Source organism: Hippopotamus amphibius, chromosome 10, assembly GCF_030028045.1.
Source record: "Hippopotamus amphibius kiboko isolate mHipAmp2 chromosome 10, mHipAmp2.hap2, whole genome shotgun sequence".
NCBI classification, from domain to species: domain Eukaryota; kingdom Metazoa; phylum Chordata; class Mammalia; order Artiodactyla; family Hippopotamidae; genus Hippopotamus; species Hippopotamus amphibius.
In genome coordinates, this window is record NC_080195.1 from 62678466 (window position 1) to 62699411 (window position 20946).

The 20946-nt window shown below is 35.1% G+C and overlaps 1 protein-coding gene across 1 annotated transcript in view; it reads left to right on the forward strand.

The window, feature by feature from the left end:
- The window catches only part of IFT57 (intraflagellar transport 57), a 60766-nt gene that overhangs the window by 2415 nt on the left and 37405 nt on the right, over nucleotides 1–20946 (forward strand). Inside the window, exons 2-5 of the mRNA XM_057697948.1 lie at nucleotides 455–617; nucleotides 1475–1593; nucleotides 4598–4688; nucleotides 12475–12543. Of these exons, the coding sequence (XP_057553931.1) occupies nucleotides 455–617; nucleotides 1475–1593; nucleotides 4598–4688; nucleotides 12475–12543 (442 nt within the window). The remainder of the gene's footprint in view (nucleotides 1–454; nucleotides 618–1474; nucleotides 1594–4597; nucleotides 4689–12474; nucleotides 12544–20946) is intronic.

Here is a 20946-nt window from a genome sequence, read left to right on the forward strand (position 1 = left end):
CAGATAGGTTAGAAACACTAAGTAAAGATAACAGTGACTTATAAAAAATGTAAAAATGCATAGTGAATAATCATTAAGGTCTTTTTTTGAACTCTGAGAGTCTCTTAATTCCAAATTACCATCTTCAGGAGGTACTCTCATATTAATTATTCCTGACACATAAAAGATTTTGGCCAAAGTTCTAAATGCTCAGTTTTTTAACATGTCCTGCATTTTCTGGATGTAAAGTCTTTGATCCAATATTTTGTGACCAGTAGTAATTGCCATTAAAAACTTTAATGTGAGTGTTGTGGATTACTAGAAACTTCAAAGAAAGAGTGAATTATCAATGTCTTTTGATGTTAAAGCCATTTGGAAAACAATCCTTTGGCAATTTTGGATTTAGCACCCTTAGCTACTATGGACTTGTTTGCAATATTTCATATTTCACCCTCCCCCCCTTGTTTTGAAACAGACACTATTTTGCACTGCCTACCAATCCTGGGGAACAGTTCTACATGTTTTGCACTCTTGCTTCTTGGTTGATTAACAAAGCAGGACGCCCTTTTGAGCAGCCTCAAGAATATGATGACCCTAATGCAACAATATCTAACATATTATCTGAGCTTCGATCATTTGTAAGTGTACACAACTGTCCTTTTTCTGCATGTTCTCAAGTTAGGACATTTTTAACACTGGTTATTCAGCAACATAAATGCTAGCCTTTTAGAAGAATTCTCTGTGAATAACTATCTACACACACACACATATGTATGTGTGTATATATATATAATTATATCTGGATTTATTTTTCAGGTAAAATCTTCTCAGAATGGTTGCTATTATAACGTTAATGCCACTTCTAAAATGCTTAGTGTACACACTTTATAGCCCAAAGTAATAGTATTTTTCTTAATCTTGATATGTCTCAAAGATACATTTGTGGATACTTAGTTCTCCTTCTAAAAAATGATTAAAAGCTAGGAAGCCGAAACACTGTATTTTGAAAGGGAACTTTGATTTAATAGACCATGATCGCAGTTATACTTTTCTGACTTTTCCTGGGTGCTTTTCATTTCTGACTGTTCCTGGGGACAAGCAGTAAGAACTTTTGGCACACACGTTACTGACTTTTGACAAGTGAATCACTTCATCTTTCCTTCACATGGTTGTTTAACGATATGATACCAACCTAGTGGTTATACTGATTTTTCACCCTAACAAAATCAATGATTTGTTCTGCTGTCATGAGGTTATTGCCTTTTAGTTTGATACTTTTGGCAATAAAACATCTTCATTTTCCTTTAATGTTTATGTACCAGTGGATTAAAACAAAAGACTAAAGAGATGGATTTCTAAGAAGCAATGTAATTATTTTAAATCATATTTGAAGACTAGAAAAGTGATACATTTATTCAGCAGTACTTTGCTTAAAATATTTTGAAATCTGCAATATAAATAACAAATTATACCCAGTTTATCTTTTGTATTTCAGGGGAGAACTGCAGATTTTCCTCCTTCAAAATTAAAGTCAGGTTACGGAGAGCACGTATGCTATGTTCTTGACTGTTTAGCCGAAGAAGCATTGAAATACATTGGTTTCACTTGGAAAAGGTAAAAATTACCCAACCTGGCAATGGTGATTTTATGTGCATAGCTTTTTCTTCTGCGGGTTCAGAGCTGTTTAATTGAACTGATAGGAAGTATTTCCTCTTGACTGTTGTAAACTGAAAATGCCATAGGTAATTAGAATTAGAAAAGTCAGTATAGACAAAATTGGAATATCTGGTATCTTCAAAACCAGTTCTGATATTGTGCCCCTTCCCAGTTCAAATATATAATTATTAAAGATTTAACTGTAACTGTACATCCTGGTCAATTTAGGCAAATCTTTGGAAGTTTCTTGCATATATTTATTTATGCAGTCAAAGATATTATGTACATGGGAGTAACTGATAGCTACAGATTTAAGGGGAAAAAATGGAAATTAATGTAGTATTTTAAATGGGATTTTCTCCTTTGTTTATACTGACGAGGCAAGAGTAATACTGAAGCCACCTGACAGTCTGTTAGACGTTATTCATTGCTGCTTTCTCTGACCTGTGATTTGTTTATATTTCTATTGTTGTATCTATACCATGGTATTAAAGTCATTTGTTTACAGGTCTGAGTTTCTTATTAGAAGTTATGAAATCTTTGTATGTACTCTATGGCAGTTAGCATAGCATTTGGTATATCATAGATGCTCAATAAATGTTGACCACATGGATAAGGGAATAAAATATTCAGAAATTGCCAATTTGTATAGGTTATAATTGGAAAATATATAAATGTGGTCCTTTGGAGGTTGGGATTATTGATAGGTTAGAGATTGTGGAAGGCATTATTCAGGTAAAAACATGAACAAGCAGTGATTTTGGATTAGAACTAACTTCTTGAAAAGCTGTATATATTGTTTGTATATTTTAATGTATATTCAATTACATTTTCTCAGGAAAGTTATCTACTCTCTATTAATGAATACTTTTAAAAACTTCCTTGACTTAGGTTATCATGAGGTTGAACTGTATGAAATTACTGATATTCATCTATTTTGAACTAAAAAAAGTGGTGATTTCATATGCTCCAACCCAAACAGTACCACTTAGTGCAATGTGAAGAATGAGTACATGATCTACATTACTTCTTTATTAGATTCCACAAAAGTTATGAGATATCCTGCATTTGGCATTTTTTTAAATTATTAAATCTATTTGCCTTCTAAATTCACCAGAAGCTATTAGTATCTCAACCACTATTTAATTTGGTACTTCCTTTGTTTCTTAGCATATCCTATTCTTGGCTACTCATTGTGACTTGGATAATTTATAGGGAAAATTTATAAATTTTTATATGGGGGGAACATTGAAAATAGGGATTAAAGAATATATCAGCTATGTGATATGTAAGTGACATAGAAGTTACATGTTTATAGATGCTTATTGTATATATCTAAATATGCTGAAACAAACCCTAGAAAACATAGAAATCCTGGGAAAACATTGCCTTTAAGATACTATCTAGTTCTAATTAGTTAAAAAAATAGGAAATTTATTTTTCAAGAAGATGGTTTTGGTTTGTAGTACTTTCCTTCCTTAATATTAAATGTCAAATTTGTATTTTGTTAACCTGAGGTATGGATTTTTTAAATAACTTTCCAGAAATGAATGCAAATTACTTTTATTTTTAATGTGGGAAATATGTCATTAATCTTAATAGAGAAATGAGTGTTCAGTACTTGGTGTTAGAACCACTGATTAGATTTTGAAAATAAGAACAAAGCTGGAGCCCTTCTTATTACCTCTGTCAAAATAAATTTCAGATGATCAAAGATGTAAATGTGAAAAGTGAAACTATAGGGGTGATAAAAGACCAAAGGGATATGGGATGTGTCGTGTGAGGGGCAAGCCTTGTATATATGTTGTTAAAGCTAGGATCCATGCAGGAAAATGTTGCTAAGTCTATGTAATAAGAAATGTAACAGTCTTGAATAGCTAAGAGTATGAGAAGTAAACTAGGAAAAATCTTTTTAACACAGTTGAGGCAAAGCATTGATTTTCTTAATATACACAAGAGAAGAGGGCATAAATAGGCATTTCACTGAAAAACACACATAACCAATTAAAACATGAAAAGGTATTCAACCACTCTCATGTGAAAGAAATGCAATTAAAACAAGAGTGAGGTTTTTTCACTTAGATGATTGGCAGAGGTTAAAGTTTGTTTACCATATCGGTGAATGTATGGAAATGGAGTCACTGTTGTTGGGAGTGTAAATTAGGGTAACATTTTGGAAGTTGGTTTTAGCAATATCAAGCAAAACAATAAAAAGTACAAAGTTGTTGACCCAGCCATTATACAAGTTTATTTTAAGTGATATAGATAAATGATAAATGTATAAGGATGATCTTTTCAGTATTGTCTAGTAAAGAAACTAGAAACAACCTAAATGTTCAGCCATAGCAATTAGCCAAGCAAATGTTTCTTGCTAGTTATATTATGTTTGGTACTGCTGTTCAGTGGAATACAGTGCAGGAGTGTTAGAGAGCGAGGTGTACATTTGACCTTTGAACAATGCAGAGGTGAAGGGTGTGAAAAATCCACATATAACTTGTAGTAGGCCTTCTTTATGAGTGGTTCCTCTATATCCGCAGTTCAAGATCTGCAGATTCAACCCACCACAAATCGTGTAGTAGAGTAGTATTTACTATTGAAAAAAATCGCCATGTAAATAGACCCACACAGTTCAAACCCATGTTGTTCAAGGGTCAACTGTATATGTACTTAAGTGTAGTATATTAGTAAGTGAAGAAGGTAAGTTGGCTAATAGTATGCATTGTATCATCCCATTTATGTACTTAATTCTTCAAATTTGGAGATAAACATTTGTGCTTCTTTACATAGAAAGTTTCAGGAAGGGTACGTGAAACATTTAACAGTGATTATTGAAAGGGGGGCAGGTGAAAAAGGACCAGAACTGGTGTAGAGGGGGCATCCTTAATATTTACATGATGCCTTTTTGCCCTGCTGAAATGTTTTGTTTTTTACTCTCATCTCACGTTAAGCTTTATTATTTTAGACCAACATACCCAGTGGAAGAATTAGAGGAAGAAACTGTCACAGAGGATGATGCAGAATTAACATTAAATAAAGTGGACGAAGAATTTGTGGTATGTGTGTTGCTGAACTTTTTGTTCGTTTTCACCTTTGAATTCATTTTCCTTCTCTTAATTCCCCTAGACTTCCATTTTCTGGAATATATTTTCTTTCATTGTTTCTGGAGAAGAAAAGCTTTTGAATAGAGTGCCAAGTATCAGTTGTTTCGACCTTTAGTTAAGTTACTGCTCATGTTCTCTGATGACTGAGGCCTGAATTTTAGCAGAGGTCCTTCATATGTAGACAGGAAGTAGTAGACCACTAGTTATATGGGTAAACATTTATTAACAACCATTCATGATCTTAAATAGGCCATAAATAATAAACAATTTAGAAGAGAGCAATAGAATTTAGGATTAATACATTCTGCTTCAAAAGAACACTGTTCATTTTTAGGAGTTCCTTTATGCTTCTAAAATTAGGACCACTGCTACCCTGCAGGAACTGTAAAACATACCTAGAAATATCAACATTATTTAAATTGTTCTGCAGCCTCTGGGCCTATCCCCATTCTTAACATTGTGTCCACAGTGTGAAATTAAATGCTCATGTCTCTACAACAGACTAGATTAGGAAAATGGTAGAGAGAAAGAGCTTTTCCTCAGAACGAGAGATGGGTTGACTCTGGTGTTTTAGGAGGTGTACGTATGATTTGAGATTAAAATTGCGGGGAAAAAACTTTATAGTGTATTTTACTCTCATAAACCAATTAAATTTTTCAGTTGATTTTTTTGAATCAATAGATAATACGTATATTCTGTATTTCAGCTTAAAATAATTTATTAAGCTACCATATGCTGCAAAGATATTAATCACTGCATTATTTTATAGTAAATGATGAAAATAACCATTAAATAAATTAGACTATATTCAGATAGTAGAATATCATATAGCCATTAAAAATTGTTTACAAAGAAATGTTAGTGACATGGGGATGACAGCTTACACTATCTGCATAAACTCAACTGTGTGGAATATGCAGAAAAAGACAAATGATATCAATATACTAACATTAGTTATATATGGGTAGAAGGATTGTGGATGATTATTTTCTCTTCTATGTGTCTTTATATCTTCAAAGTTTTTAACATGTATTTTATTAGCAGTATACATATTTTAAACCATATGTACAAAAAGATGACTGCTATTGATAGGAAAAAGACCATCGTAAAACTAATCAGTTTAAAAGATATCTTTCTTCATGTGATATTTTTTTAAGAACTTTTATTGAAATATAATTGGCATATAATAAACTGTATATAAAGTGTGCAATTTGATATTTTTCTCTTATTAGTAATGTATATATGGCAGTCCCAATCTCCCAATTCATCCCACCTAACCCTCCCACCCCCCACCCCCGCTTTCCTGATTTGGTGTCCATATGTTTAATGTGATAAATTTTTAAAGTTAAGATAAAAATGTGGTCACTCGTGTTTATTGATCACCTGCTGTGTAGCAGGCACTGGGCAAGACCCTGGTGGTGCTGCATGTACAAAATCTCTGCGGCAGGAAGGAGCTTAGCATGACCAAGGAACTGAGAGAAGACCCTTGTGGCCAGATCTCCTAAGTGAGGGCGGGGAGGGTGGCTTAAGAGTAACTGGGAAGATAGACCAGGTCCAGATCATTTGGGGCATTTTAAGGAGTTTAGACTTTATTCTTTGCGTAATAGATCTTTCCATTCAGGCTCAGAGAATTTTAAGTCCTCATAGTCTCAGTTGTTGATGTCACTTATTTTACTCAGGTATTTTCCTCATCTTGTCTTTTTAGTTACTGTTTATTAGTTATTAGTTTATCTGCAGAAACCTAGTCCTAGAGCATCAATATTTAACTTTAAAGACCTATAACTCAAAACTGCTAGTCAGGGATAAAAAAGGACGAAAACCTACTAATCAGGAGGAAAACTCTAAGAGGTCAGAAACCAATTTTGCACATTTTTTGTATCTCCAGTTTATTATGCAGTGCCTGGTGCATAATAGGTGTTCATTAAATATTTGACCAAAAATCATCTGTCAGCACATTGCTTGTAACTTTTAGAAATTATAGTTTGTTTGTTTTTCTAAGAACCGTTTAAAGTTCAAAGCAGCATTATTGTTTGTGTAGTTAGAGAAACAAACTAGATGGAAAGCAGCCTCTTCACACATTTCTTGCCAACGGTGAAGTAAAGACCTTCTACTGTCATAAGCCTTCTTCAGACGGTTGCCTCTGAGGCTCTGTCAAGTCTCTCGAATTTTTTTCTTTCCTTTCTCCCTTATTGTCATCATATTATCCTAAGGGGACCTCTCTTACCTCTCCCACTCTTCTTGCTAAGGAGAGCTGGATCAGTGCCAGAAAGCCTTTGGATGGTGGGATAGTACTTCATTTTGTTGCCAGTTTGTGGGGTAGCTCAAGGATGGTAAAGATCATTTCTAACAGAGCAAAGTTATTCTACAATCAGCAAGAAACTCTAAACCTTCAGTTTTAGACTGGCCAAATAAAGATAGGACACATTGATAACTGGAAAGAAAGAAAGAGAGAGGGAAGGAGGGAGGAAGGGATGCAGAAAAAAGGGAGGGAGGATTGGGATCATGACACAGAATATTCTCACACAATGTTCTCACAGTATATAATCATATCCTTAGTAACTGGCAAGAAGAGAATTGAGAGGACACATATTAGGCAAAGAAATGACAGGAAATTGTTGAGTGCCTTCTAAATTACTGAGATTAAAATTCTCTTAATTTTAAAACTATTTTTGAGTCTGTTTACATTCAAATTGCTTTTGAATGCTTTCTTGGTATTTAGTAACTTAAATCCTTTCACTGGTACCTACTGTTAAAGCCTTTTGCCTATTAGCATTCAATCCACCATAATTCAACAAGTATTTATTGATCACCTATGTAAACAGTACTGATTAGGTTATTGTAAAAGCATTATAAACTTGTCTCTTCTCCCAGGGGCGCTGAGTCATTGGCATTTCAATCCTTTACTCTGGTTAAATAGACCATCGTTAGTGCAAACACAGGATAGAGTGAGCTGTTTCTCAGAGGTGTGCATCTGCATATATGCTTAAGATTTAAGATGTAAACAGATCAGTTTTGTCTGTACCGCTATGCCCCGCTGCCCCCATCCCTAAAAAAGTAAATGTTACTTCAGTATAAATATATACTGCATTTATATTGTTTCATATTTTACTAAAATCTTTCTGGTTCCCCAAAGATTAGCATAGTTTACTTTAGTGGCCTTACTTCCACAGTTTTTGCTCTCTGAGTAAATCTGGGATGGAGCCTTGGATTGCATTTTCACAAGCTCCCAGGCGATGCTCATGCAAATGCTGTTGGTCTAAGAATCACATCTTAAGAACCACTGTCTTACATGCTTATTTTTATTTCTTTTTTTAAATTAATTTTTATTGGAGTATAGTTGCTTTACAATGTTGTGTTAGTTTCTTGCTGTACAGCAAAGTGAATCGGTCATACACGTACATATATCCACTCTTTTTTACATTTCATTCCCATTTAGGTCACCACAGAACACTAAGAAGAGTTCCCTGTGCTATACAGTAGGTTCTCATTAGTTATGTATTTTATACATAGTAGTGCAGATATGTCAGTCCCAATGTCCCCATTCATCCCACTTCCCCCTTCCCCACTTGGTAACCATAAGTTTGTTCTCTTTATCTTTTGACTCTGTTTCTGCTTTGCAAATAAGTTCACCTCTATACCATTTTTCTAGATTCTACATATAAGTGATATTATACGATATTTGTTTTTCTCATTCTGACTTACTTCACTCTGTATGACAATCTCTAGGTCCATCCACACCTCTGCAAATGGCACTATTTCGTTCCTTTTTATGGCTGAGTAATATTCCATTGTATATATGTGTCACATCTTTATCCATTCCTTTGTTAATGGACATTTAGGTTGCTTCTATGTCCTGGCTATTGTAAATAGTGCTGCAGTGAACATCAGGGTGCATGCATCCATTCAAATTATGGTTTTCTCCAGATATATGCCTAGGAGTGGGATTGCTGGGTCATATGGTAGCTCTATTTTTGGTTTTTTAAGGAACATCCATACTCTTCTCCATAGCGGCTGTACCAATTTACATTCCCACCAACAGTGTAGGAGGGTTCCCTTTTCTCCACACCCTCTCCAGCATTTATAGCTTGTAGATTTTTTGATGATAGCCATTCTCACTGGTGTGAGGTGATACCTCATTGTAGTTTTGATTTGCGTTTCTCTAATAATTAGTGATGTTGGGCATCTTTTCATGTGTTTGTTGACCATCTGTATGTCTTCCTTGGAGAAATGTCTATTTAGGTCTTCTGCCCATTTTATGATTGGGTTGTTTGTTTTTTGATATTGAGCTGCATGAGCTGTTTGTATATTTTGGAGATTAATCCCTTGTTAATTGCTTGGTTGGAAATATTTTCTCCCATTCTGGGAGTTGTCTTTTTGTCCTGTTTATGGTTTACTTTGCTGTGCAAAAGCTTCATTAGGTCCCATTTGTTTATTTTTGTTTTTATTTCCATTGCTGTAGAAGGTGGGTCAAAAAATATCTTGCTGTGATTTATGTCAAAGAGTGTTCTGCCCATGTTTTCCTCTAAGAGTTTTATAGTGTCTGCTCTTACATTTAGATCTTTAATCCATTTTGACTTTATTTTTGTATATAGTGTTAGGAATTGTTCTAATTTCATTCTTTTATATGTAGCTGTCCAGTTTTCACAGCACCATTATTGAAGAGACTTGTCTTTTCTCCATTGTGTATTCTTGCCTCCTTTGTCATAGATTAGATGGCATGTGGTTTTATTTCTGGGTATGTGGGTTTATTTCTGGGCTTTCTATTCTGTTCCATTGGTCTGTATTTCTATTTTTGTGCCAGTACCATAATGTTTTCATTACTGTAGCTTTGAAGTATAGTCTGAAGTCAGGAAGCCTGATTCCTCCATCTCCATTCTTCTTAAGATTGCTTTCACTATTCCTGGTCTTTTGTGTTTCCACAGAAAGTGTAAAATTTTTTGTTCCAGTTCTGTGAAAAATGCCCTTGGTAATTTGATACAGATTGCACTGAATCCGTAGATTGCTTTGGATAATATAGTCATTTTCACAATAATGAATCTTCAAATTCAAGAACATGGTATATCTCTCCCTCTGTTTGTGTCATCTTTGATTTCTTTCATCAGTGTCTTATAGTTTTCTGAGTACAGGTCTTTTGCCTCCTTAAGTAGGTTTTTTCCTAGGTACTATATTCTTAGGAATAAACCTACTTAAGGAGGCAAAAGACCTGTACTCTTTCTAATCTTTCATTGTTAGTGTATAGGAGTGCAAGAGATTTCTGTGTATCAATTTTGTATCTTGCAACTTTACCAAATTCATTGATGAGCTCTAGTAGTTTTCTGGTAGCATCTTTAGGATTCTGTGTATAGTATCAGGTCATCTGCAAATAGTGACAGTTTTACTTCTTCTTTTCCAAATTGGATTCCTTTTATTTCTTTTTCTTCTCTGATTGCCATGGCTAGGACTTTCAAAAGTATGTTGAATAAAAATGGCGAGAGTGAACATCCTTGTCTTGTTCCTGATCTTAAAAGAAATGCTGTCAGCTTTTCACCATTGAGTATGATGTTAGCTGTAGGTTTAGTGTATATGACCTTTATTATGTTGAGGTAGGTTCCCTCTATGCCCACCTTCTGGAGAATTTTTATCATAATTGGTGTTGAACTTTGTTAAAAGCTTTTTCTGCATCTGTCGAGATGATCATATGGTTTTTATCCTTCAATTTGTTAATATGATGTATCATATTGGTTGATTTGCATATATTGAAGGATTCTTGCATCCCTGGGACAAATCCCACTTGATCAGGCTGTGTAATCCTTTTAATGTGTTGTTGGATTCTGTTTGCTAGTATTTTGTTGAGGATTCTTGCATCTATGTTCATCAGTGATATTGGCCTGTAATTTGTGGTGTGTGTGTGTGTGTGGTATCTATGTCTGGTTTTAGTATCAGAGTGATGGTTGCCTCATGGAATGAGATTGGGAGTATTCCTTCTTCTGTAATTTTTTGAAAAGTTTCAGAAGGATAGGTGTTAACTGTTCTCTAAATGTTTGGTAGAATTCGCCTGTGAAGCCATCTGGCCCTGGGCTTTTGTTTGTTGGAAGATTTTCAATCACAGTTTCAATTTCAGTACTTGTTATTGGTCTGTTCATATTTTCTCTTTCTTGCTTGTTCAGTCTTGGAAGGTTGTAGCTTTCTAAGAATTTGTCCATTTCTTCTAGGTTGTCAGTTTTATTGGCATATAGTTGCTTGTAGCAGTCTCTTATGATCCTTTGTATTGCTGTGGTGTCCATTGTAACTTCTCCTTTTTCATTTCTAATTTTATTGATTTGAATCCTCTCCCTTTGTTTCTTGATGAGTCTGGCTAAAGGTTTATAAATTTTGTTTATCTTCTCAAAGAACCAGCTTTTAGTTTCATTGATCATTGCTACTGCTTATCTCTTATTTATTTCTGCTCTGGTCTTTATGATTTCTTTCGTTATACTAACTGAGTTTTGTTTGTTCTTCTTTCTCTAGTTGTTTTAGGTGTAAGGATAGGTTGTTTATTTGAGATTTTTCTTGTTTCTTGAGGTAGGATTGTATTGCAATAAACTTCCCTCTTAGAACTGCTTTTGCTGCATCCCATAGGTTTTGGAAAGTGTTTTTGTTGTCATTTGTCTCTAGGTATTTTTGATTTCCTCTTTGATTTCTTCAGTGATCCATTGATTATTTAGTAACATATTGTTTCACCTCCATGTGTTTGTTTTTTTTTAGTTTTTTCCTTAATTGATTCCTAATCTCATAGTGTTGTGGTCGGAAAAGATGCTTGATACTTCTAAGTGCTTAAAGATAAGGGTTATCTTTGAAATCTACCACTGCAGCTTTTGTACAACTTTACCCATGAAAGTGTCCACCAAACAACACCCACTTGCTTTGGTTTTTCTGTACAAGAATTCAAGACTAAGTTCCATTGGCTTTATTACCATGTCTTTAAGCTTTGGATACACTTGTTAAATTTGTCTCATCCAGTATGTCACCTTTACCACAAAGACATTTGAAAAGAAAGGGAGCTAATGTTTTGTCCTACAAGCTTATAGAACCTGCTCAGACTCTGTATTTACTGTATATTAGGGACGGGATTGCTTCTCAAAGGGTCATTTCTGACCCCATCCCCCACCTCAGTTGGGCTAGGATCATGACCAGCTTGGACTCCACCTGGACTTTTCTTTTAGATAGTTAATATCTAAGATACAAGGTTAGCATCTTACATATGTATATTTTACATCCTTATATAAACTTAATATTTAATATCTTTAAACTGGAGCATATAAGAGATGAGATGTCAAAAATATACATTAATATGATTGGTCCCTAGAGTAGGTGAGAGTATTCTATATCTGTCAGCCTCTCATCTTTGTCCCTTTTAGTCAGATTACTCAAAATTTACATTAACTCCTTTCAGTATCTCTTTATTTCAGATATGCCACTTGGGACCGTTTCTTGTTCTGTTCTTATGTTTATCCCTAGTTTCACAGCAATGGCATCTTTCTTTCTTTTTTCTTCAGTGACTGTAAAAAAAGGTCCTGTTTTTAAATGGCATTATCAAAACCTCAAAAAACAGATAACATTATGCCCTACTTTATGCACACTACTAGGCTTTTAAATACCTTTTCTTGTGTTAGTCTTTCTATCAAGCTTAGCATATTATTAAGTATGTGAAATCTGGAAATACATTTTTTAATTACAACTTTTATAATTGTTAACTTTGAAACCCTTTTGTTTTCCTAAGGAAGAGGAGACAGACAATGAAGAAAACTTTATTGACCTCAACGTTTTGAAGGCCCAGACTTATCGCTTGGTAAGTTACGTGGGATATACACAGAATACAAGCAATACAGTATACATATTCTGCTGGAAATTGAAACAAGTAGAAATCATTGTTGGCCATTGCTTTGTGTGTCATTTGAAAAGTAGCTCCCAAAACTGTTTTTCTGTATATAAAATGTTATAATTATAGCAAATATAAAAATCAGAGGGGCAAGTTCCTGTCCATACCATGGAATATCAACTCAGTGCTTCTCATGTAAACCGGAAATAATTGATTTGCCTTATGTCATTTTTTATTATGGAAAGACATATATAATTCAATTTTAGGTTATTTTTTAATATAGTGGCCAGTATTGAATGGTCTTGATGATAGGAAATACTTACATGGTAATTCTTTAAAATAAAATGGATTCTGTTAAAACTGGTATACGAATAGGTGGTCAGACGTTGCTTCAAGTCAGTTTTTGCTCTGTTGTAATTAGGAAATAAACCCAGCCTATAAAAGAGAACCCACTCAATGAGATATTTCAAAAGTATGTTTGGGGGTTTTTGTATTTTCCTATATGTATGTTATTTTTCAATAAAGTGATACCTATTGCATGCTCAAAAAAGTGCATATGAAACACAATCTTATTTGTCCTTTGTTTAATTATTCTTATCTCAGTTCTACAAACAAGTTTGGATCTAGTTTTGGGTTCATATCGTGAAGACTTCCTTGGCCACCCCACCCCAAGGTGATCTCTTCACTTAACATTCACTGCCTTAGTATTGTTAGTCAGCATTAGTAACTATTATTAATGGTATGTGTGCATTTTCTGCCCACTTGAGGCGTTATATAACATAACATTGCGGCTAATTTACCTGGGTGTGTGAGTTGACTTTGAGACTTTCAATACTTACTAGGTGTCTGACCTTCAGCAGGTTTCCAAACTTCTTGTGCCTTATCTTCCTCATCTGCAAAATGAGGATAAAAATATTACCTTTTACGTAGAGTTTTTAAAGATTAAAAGAGTTACTACGTGTAAAGCATTTATAACGATGTCTGGCACACAGAAAGTACTTAGAAGGTGTTGGCAAAAACCAAAACCACACCTTCTCCCCACATTCCTTCTCTCAAATCTGACTTGTGTAAGCTCCTTACTAACAGATAACTATCATTTTTTATATTCTCCCTAGTATGACCCAGAATATACTGAATAAATGCTTCTTAAATGGATGAATGTATTTTTTGTTGCTTAATTGAAAATTATTTCAGAATAATGTGTAAACATTTAAATCCAAACTCCAGTTGTAACAATGCATTTGCAGATCACTCTGTAGTTTCAAAGTACTTTATTTTTTTTAATTATTTATTTGTTTGTTTTTATTCATTTAGTTGCTCTGGGTCTTAGTTGCAGCAGGCAGGCCCCTTAATTGCGGCATGCATGTGGGATCTAGCTCCCCTACCAGGGATTGAACCCGGGCCCCCTGCATTGGGAACTCAGAGTCCTATCCACTGCGCCACCAGGGAAGTCCTTCAAAGTACTTTAAAACAAATTTGTAATAACCTTGTAAGGTATTTGAGAAGATGTTATCTCCATTTTACAGATACAATACTGAAATTTATAACCTTGGGACAGTTTGATCTTTTAAAAAGCTATTAAATTACAGTGGCTTAGTTTGAACTCAGTTTCTCCAAACTCCCAAGTCTATTGCTTTTTCTCCTTTACCTTATAACAAGAGTTCAATAAGATAGAACCTTAAGCAAGGACACTATGCTGCTTGGTGTTCCTGTATGTGTTGAAGATGTGATGACAGAGTTCTAAAGTATGAAGAAAAATACAAAAGTAGAGATGCATACACAGTTATTCTTAGAAGCTGTTACTAGTACTATTCATTTTTATATTGATGGTGTAAATAAAGGCCTGTAAAAGCCACCTGTGATTCCCTCTGGACTAAGTCGTTTGAGTATTGGAAAGGAGCAAAGTAGTTTAACTTGCTTTTGTCACTACTCTAAGTCCCTATTGGTCCTGATTTCACTTTTTCACTTGAATTAAGCTGTATAAGGGTAGGTTTTCCCCATACCTGTGACTTTATAATTATCTAGGTATTAGATCCTTTGGACAATGATTATATAATATATACCTTTTCGAGCTTAGGACTACGTATGGTTGCACTTTCACAAGAGGAAGAAGTCTGAACACCAGGTGTTTGTGGATGGTCAGCCGTGAAGTACTAATGAGGCAGAAAACCCTTTCACATTTTAAAAAATCTGGCAAGTTTATGATATTGCCCACTAAAGCCATCTGCCTGAGACAGCTGTATCCGACTATAGCTTGCAATGGCTCAGGCTGCTCTTTCCCCAAGACAGAATTGCTGTATAGGTTAGTAACATGGATTTAAGATTTTATGTTTCATGCAGCAGGTGGGCTCACAATGCAGAAGAAATATTATTTTACTAAAGTTGATGTGATGAACTCTTCACTAGAATAAGAATGATGGATACTATCTGGGAAATTGATGTACTGATGCATAGGTGAATGTCAGCCCAGCAGTGTGTGGATGACAGCAGTCCTCCTCTACCTGCGGTTCTGAATCAGTAGATGCTTCTCCAGTCATTCTCTGTCCCCTCCCCCTGCTTCACTGTTCTTCACAGACTCTGGCATTGTATTCATATGATTTGTTTATTGACTGTCTCAACCAGTAGAATGCAAATTCATCTAGAGCAGAAGCTTTTTGAACTGCTTTTTCACCTGTGCCTGGTGTGCAGAAAGTGCTCAGTGTTGAATAATATTGAATGAATACACACGTGAATGAACACTATTTTATGTTTATAATTTTATGAGAAAGTATAGTTTAATCTTCATAGAGAAGAGGGCTTCTCAACAATAATTGGGACCTCTGCTATATGCTGTGCAGGATAACGCAGGGAAAAATCTACTTGTATTCCTTTCTTTCATTAAATAAAGCAAAGTCTAGACCCTGAAAAGTATCACGGTAACTCAAGAAGCTGGGTCTACACGAGCATTTTCCTGAGAATTGTTGGTAAACGGAGCAAGAGAGAAAGTAAATGAAACAGATATGTTGCAGGTTGTGTTCTCTGGATGTGGACGTTGAGACAGAGTTTGGGATGCAAGATGTTCATGGTGAAAGGACGGGGTAAGAAAGCAGGATTGGGCTGAGGGAGAGATGGAGCTGCGAGCCAGGCCTGACACAGCCTTGGCCAACCTGGTGAGGAGCTGGGGAGAAGTGTTGCCAGCTGGGCTGGTCGCTGGAGGTGGGCTGCCCTGGGAAGGACACACCCCCAGGTGAGGTGGCTCTGCAGGCGGGACAGAGCCCCAGGGAACTGACAGCCGGAAGCCGCCTGCTGGCCACCTTCCCTGCAGCCGAGCAAGTCCTTCCTTGAAAGGAGACTTAGAGATCCAGCTTCCTGACTCCCACTACATAGTTGAAGCCTGTAGTTGCTAATGTGAAGAATTTGTGAAGAGATGTGTGTGCCCACTGACTAAACTTTGAAGTGTCTGCCTGATCGGATCATGACGCAGCAGCAGTGTTTTATGAACACTGAAACCCGACTTCTAAGAAAGGGGTGCTTCCTGTCAGTCATGAACGCTTACAGTGATGGCATTGCTTTGTTTGGAAGTAGGTGTTTTTCAGAACAGATATTTACTTTGAGGTTTAAAAAATATATTTTAAAACCATTTTTACTATGATTTCTTCCTCCAGTTTTGTTATCCCGTTATGGTTTTATGAATAATACAGGCATACCTCATCTGTGGCACTTCACTTTCTTGCACTTTGCAAATACTGCAGTTTTTCGCAGATTGAAGGTTTGTGGCAACCCTGCATCGAGGAAGTCTATCGGCACAATTTTCCCAACAGCATTTGCTCACTCCATGTTTCTGCGTCACATTTTGATAATTATCAAAAATTTTTTTTTTTTAGGATGTTAAATATTATTTTATTTTACTTTTTTGATAGCCATCCTTTCAATCATCTCTTTATGCTGTTTACACACCCCTCTTTCCCTCTGGTCCTCCCAGGTAACTAATAACATTCTGATTTGATATTTTTCATATCTTTCTCCATGTTTGTGATCACACAGACATTTAGACATATATTGGTGTTTACATTTTTAGTTTATTTCATAACGATGTGATTAGATTACATATACTTTTTTTTACTTGAAAATACATTGCGAAAAAAACCTCTTCAAATTAACTGGTAGAGCTGGAACTGAATCTTTTTAATGGCTCCATAAGAGTCAATGTATCACAGTTTATTCAATTATTCCACTTCTGATTGATATTCATTTTTCTCCTTAGTGTTTTGCTACTCAAATATTGTAGTAATAAATATCTTATAACTATGTACTTTGGGCTGATACTTTTACATCTATGGGATAAATTCTGAGGGGATGGGATTACTAGATTGAAAGAATATGAATTTAAAACACTTTTATAGATATTTCCAGATTTCTTCTCAAATTGGCTTCAATATTTTATATTTCCAACAAAGTATGAGAACAAAGCAAAGAATAAGAATACACTTTTCCCTTCATCCCTACCAGCAGTAGGTATTATATTGTCTTAGAATTGTTGTGAATTTGATAAATGAGACATTATATTCCATGGTTATATTAATTTTACCTTTCCCTGACAATGAATAAGATTGAGCAGGCTTGCAAAGTTTATCGATCATTTGGATTTTTTGGTGTATGAATTGTTATTCATAGCTTTTGCCTTCTTTTCAATTGAATTGTTTTTGTCGTTTTCTTGATAATTTGTCAGAGCTCCTTGTATATTGGGGATATTAATAATTTATCTTTTATATGTATTACAAATATTTCTTCTAAGCTACTCTTTGCCTTTTTTCTATGTTTATGGCATCCTTTGCCATACCACATTTAATTTTTTTTAATGTTTTGAAATAGGTCTATATTTTTCTCCAATGGCTTATAAATTCCCTATCTTTTTATTTATTTTTTTATTTTTTTAATTTTTAATTTTTTTTACAATAAACTACATATATTTAGAGTGTACAATTTGGTATCCCAGTCTCCCAATTCATTCCCCCCCCAACCCTCCCCGCTTTCCCCACTTGGTGTCCATATATGTTTGTTCTCTACATCTATGTCTCTATTTCTGCCTTGCAAACTGGTTGATTTGTACCATTTTTCTATAGTCCACATATATGTATTAATATACGATATTTGTTTTTCTCTTTCTGACTCACTTCACTCTGTATGACAGTGTCTAGGTCCATCCATGTCTCTACAAATGTCCCAGTTTCATTGCTTTTCACAGCTGAGTAATATTCCATTGTATATATGTACCACATCTTCTTTATCCATTCCTCTGTTGATGGACATTTAGGTTGCTTCCATGTCCTGGCTATTGTAAATAGTGCTGCAATGAACATTGGAGTGCATGTGTCTTTTTGCATTATGGTTTTCTCTGGGTATATGCCCAGTAGTGGGATTGCTGGGTCATATGGTAGTTCTATTTTTAGTTTTGCAAGGAACCTCCATACTGTTCTCCATAGTGGCTGTATCAATTTACATTCCCACCAGCAGTGCAAGAGTGTTCCCTTTTCTCTACACCCTCTCCAGCATTTACTGTTTGTAGATTTTCTGATGATGCCCATTCGAACTGGTATGAGGTGATACCTCATTGTAGTTTTGATTTGCATTTCTCTAATAATTAGTGATGTTGAGCAGCTTTTCATGTGCCTCTTGGCCATCCATGTCTTCTTTGGAGAAATGCCTATTTAGGTCTTCTGCCCATTTTTGGATTGGGTTGTTTGTTTTTTTGATATTGAGCTGAATACACTGTTTATATATTTTGGAGATTAATCCTTTGTCTGTTGATTCGTTTGCAAATATTTTCTGCCATTCTGAGGGTTGTTTTTTCGTCTTGCTTATAGTTTCCTTTGCTGTGCAGAAGCTTTGAAGTTTCATTAGGTCCCATTTATTTATTTTTGTTTTTATTTCCATTATTCTAGGGGGTGGGTCAGAAAAGATCGTGCCATTATTTACGTCGAAGAGTATTCTTCCTGTGTTTTCCTCTAGGAGTTTTATAGTGTCTGGCTTACATTTAGGTCTTTAATCCATTTTGAGTTTATTTTTGTGTATGGTGTTAGGAAGTGCTCTAATGTCATTCTTTTCCATGTAGCTGTCCAGTTTTCCCAGCACCACTTATTGAAGAGGCTGCCTTTTCTCCATTGTATATCCTTGCCTCCTTTGTCATAGATTAGTTGACCGCAGTTTATCTCTGGGCTTTCTATCCTGTTCCATTGATCTATATTTCTGTTTTTGTGCTAGTACCATACTGTCTTGATCACTGTAGCCTTGTAGTATAGCCTGAAGTCAGGAAGCCTGATTCCACCAACTCTGTCTTTTCTTCTCAAGATTGCTTTGGCTATTCGGGGTCTTTTGCGTTTCCATACAAATCGTAAAATTTCTTGTTCTAGTTCTGTGAAAAATGCCATTGGTAATTTGATGGGGATTGCATTGAATCTGTAAATTGCTTTGGGTAGTATAGTCATTTTCACAATGTTGATTCTTCCAATCCAAGAACATGGTATATCCCTCCATCTGTTTGTGTCATCCTTGATTTCTTTCATTAGTATCTTATAGTTTTCTGAGTACAGGTCTGTTACCTCCTTGGTTAGGTTTATTCCTAGGTATTTGATTCTTTTTGTTGCAATGGTGAATGGGATTGTTTCCTTAATTTCTCTTTCTGCTCTTTCATTGTTAGTGTATAGAAATGCAAGAGATTTCTGTGTGTTAATTTTGTATCCTACAGCTTTACCAAATTCATTGATTAGCTCGAGTAGTTTTCTGGTGGCATCTTTAGGATTTTCTCTGTATAGTATCATGTCATCTGCGAAGTGACAGTTTTACTTCTTCTTTTCCAATTTGGATTCCTTTTATTTCTTTTTCTTCTCTGATTGCCATGGCAAGGACTTCCAAAACTATGTTGAATAGTAGTGGTGAGAGTGGACATCCTTGTCTTGTTCCTGATCTTACAGGGAATGCTTCCAGTTTTTCACCATTGAGAATGATGTGTGCTGTGGGTTTGTCATATATGGCCTTTATTATGTTGAGGTAGGTTCCCTCTATGCCCACCTTCTGGAGAATTTTTATCATAAATGGGTGCTGAATTTTGTCAAAAGCTTTTTCTGCATCTGTTGAGATGATCATGTGGTTTTTATCCTTCAATTTGCTAATATGGTGTATCACATTGATTGATTTGCATATGTTGAAGAATCCTTGCATTCCAGGGATAAACCCCACTTGATCATGGTGTATGATCCTTTTAATGTGTTGTTGGATTCTCTTGGCTAGTATTTTGTTGAGGATTTTTGCATCTAAATTCATCAGTGATATTGGTCTGTAGTTTTCTCTTTTTGTAGTATCTTTGTCTGGTTTTGGTATCAGGGTGATGGCTTCATAAAAGGAGTTTGGGAGTGTTCCTTCCTCTGTAATTTTTTTGGAAGAGTTTGAGAAGAATGGGTGTTAGCTCTTCTCTAAATGTTTGATAAAATTCACCTGTGAATCCATCTGGTCCTGGACTTTTGTTTGTTGGGAGATTTTTAATCACAGTTTCAATTTCATTACTTGTGATTGGTCTGTTCATATTTTCTGTGTCTTCCTGATTCAGTCTTCGAAGCTTATACCTTTCTAAGAATCTGTCCATTTCCTCCAGGTTGTCCATTTTATTGGCATATAGTTGCTTGTAGTAATCTCTTATGGTGCTTTTTATTTCTGTGATGTCCATTGTAATGTCTCCTGTTTCATTTCTAATTTTATTGATTTGAGTCCTCTCCCTCTTTTTCTTGATGAGTCTTGCTAGAGGTTTATTGATTTTATTTATCTTCTCAAAGAACCAGCTTTTAGTTTTATTGATTTTTGCTATTGTTTTCTTTGTTTCTATTTCATTTATTTCTGCTTTCATCTTTATGATTTTTCTCCATCTACTGACTTTGGGTTTTGTTTGCTCTTCTTTCTCTAGTTTCTTTAAGTGCAGGTTTAGATTGTTTATTTGGGATTTTTCTTGTTTCTTGAGGTAGGATTGTATCGCTATAAACATCCCTCTTAGAACTGCCTTTGCTGAATCCCATAGGTTTTGGATCGTTGTGTTTTTATTGTCATTTGTCTCTAGGTATTTTTTGATTTCCTCTTTGATTTCTTCAGTGATCTGTTGGTTATTTAGTAGCGTATTGTTTAGCCTCCATGTGTTTGTGTTTTTTTCAGTTTTTTTCCTGTAATTGATTTCTAATCTCATAGTGTCGTGGTCAGAAAAGATGCTTGATATGATTTCAATTTTCTTGAATTTACCAAGGCTTGATTTATGACCCAAAATGTGATCTATCCTGGAGAATGTTCCGTGTGCACTTGAGAAGAATGCATAATCTGCTGTTTTTGGATGTAATGTCCTATAGATATCTAATA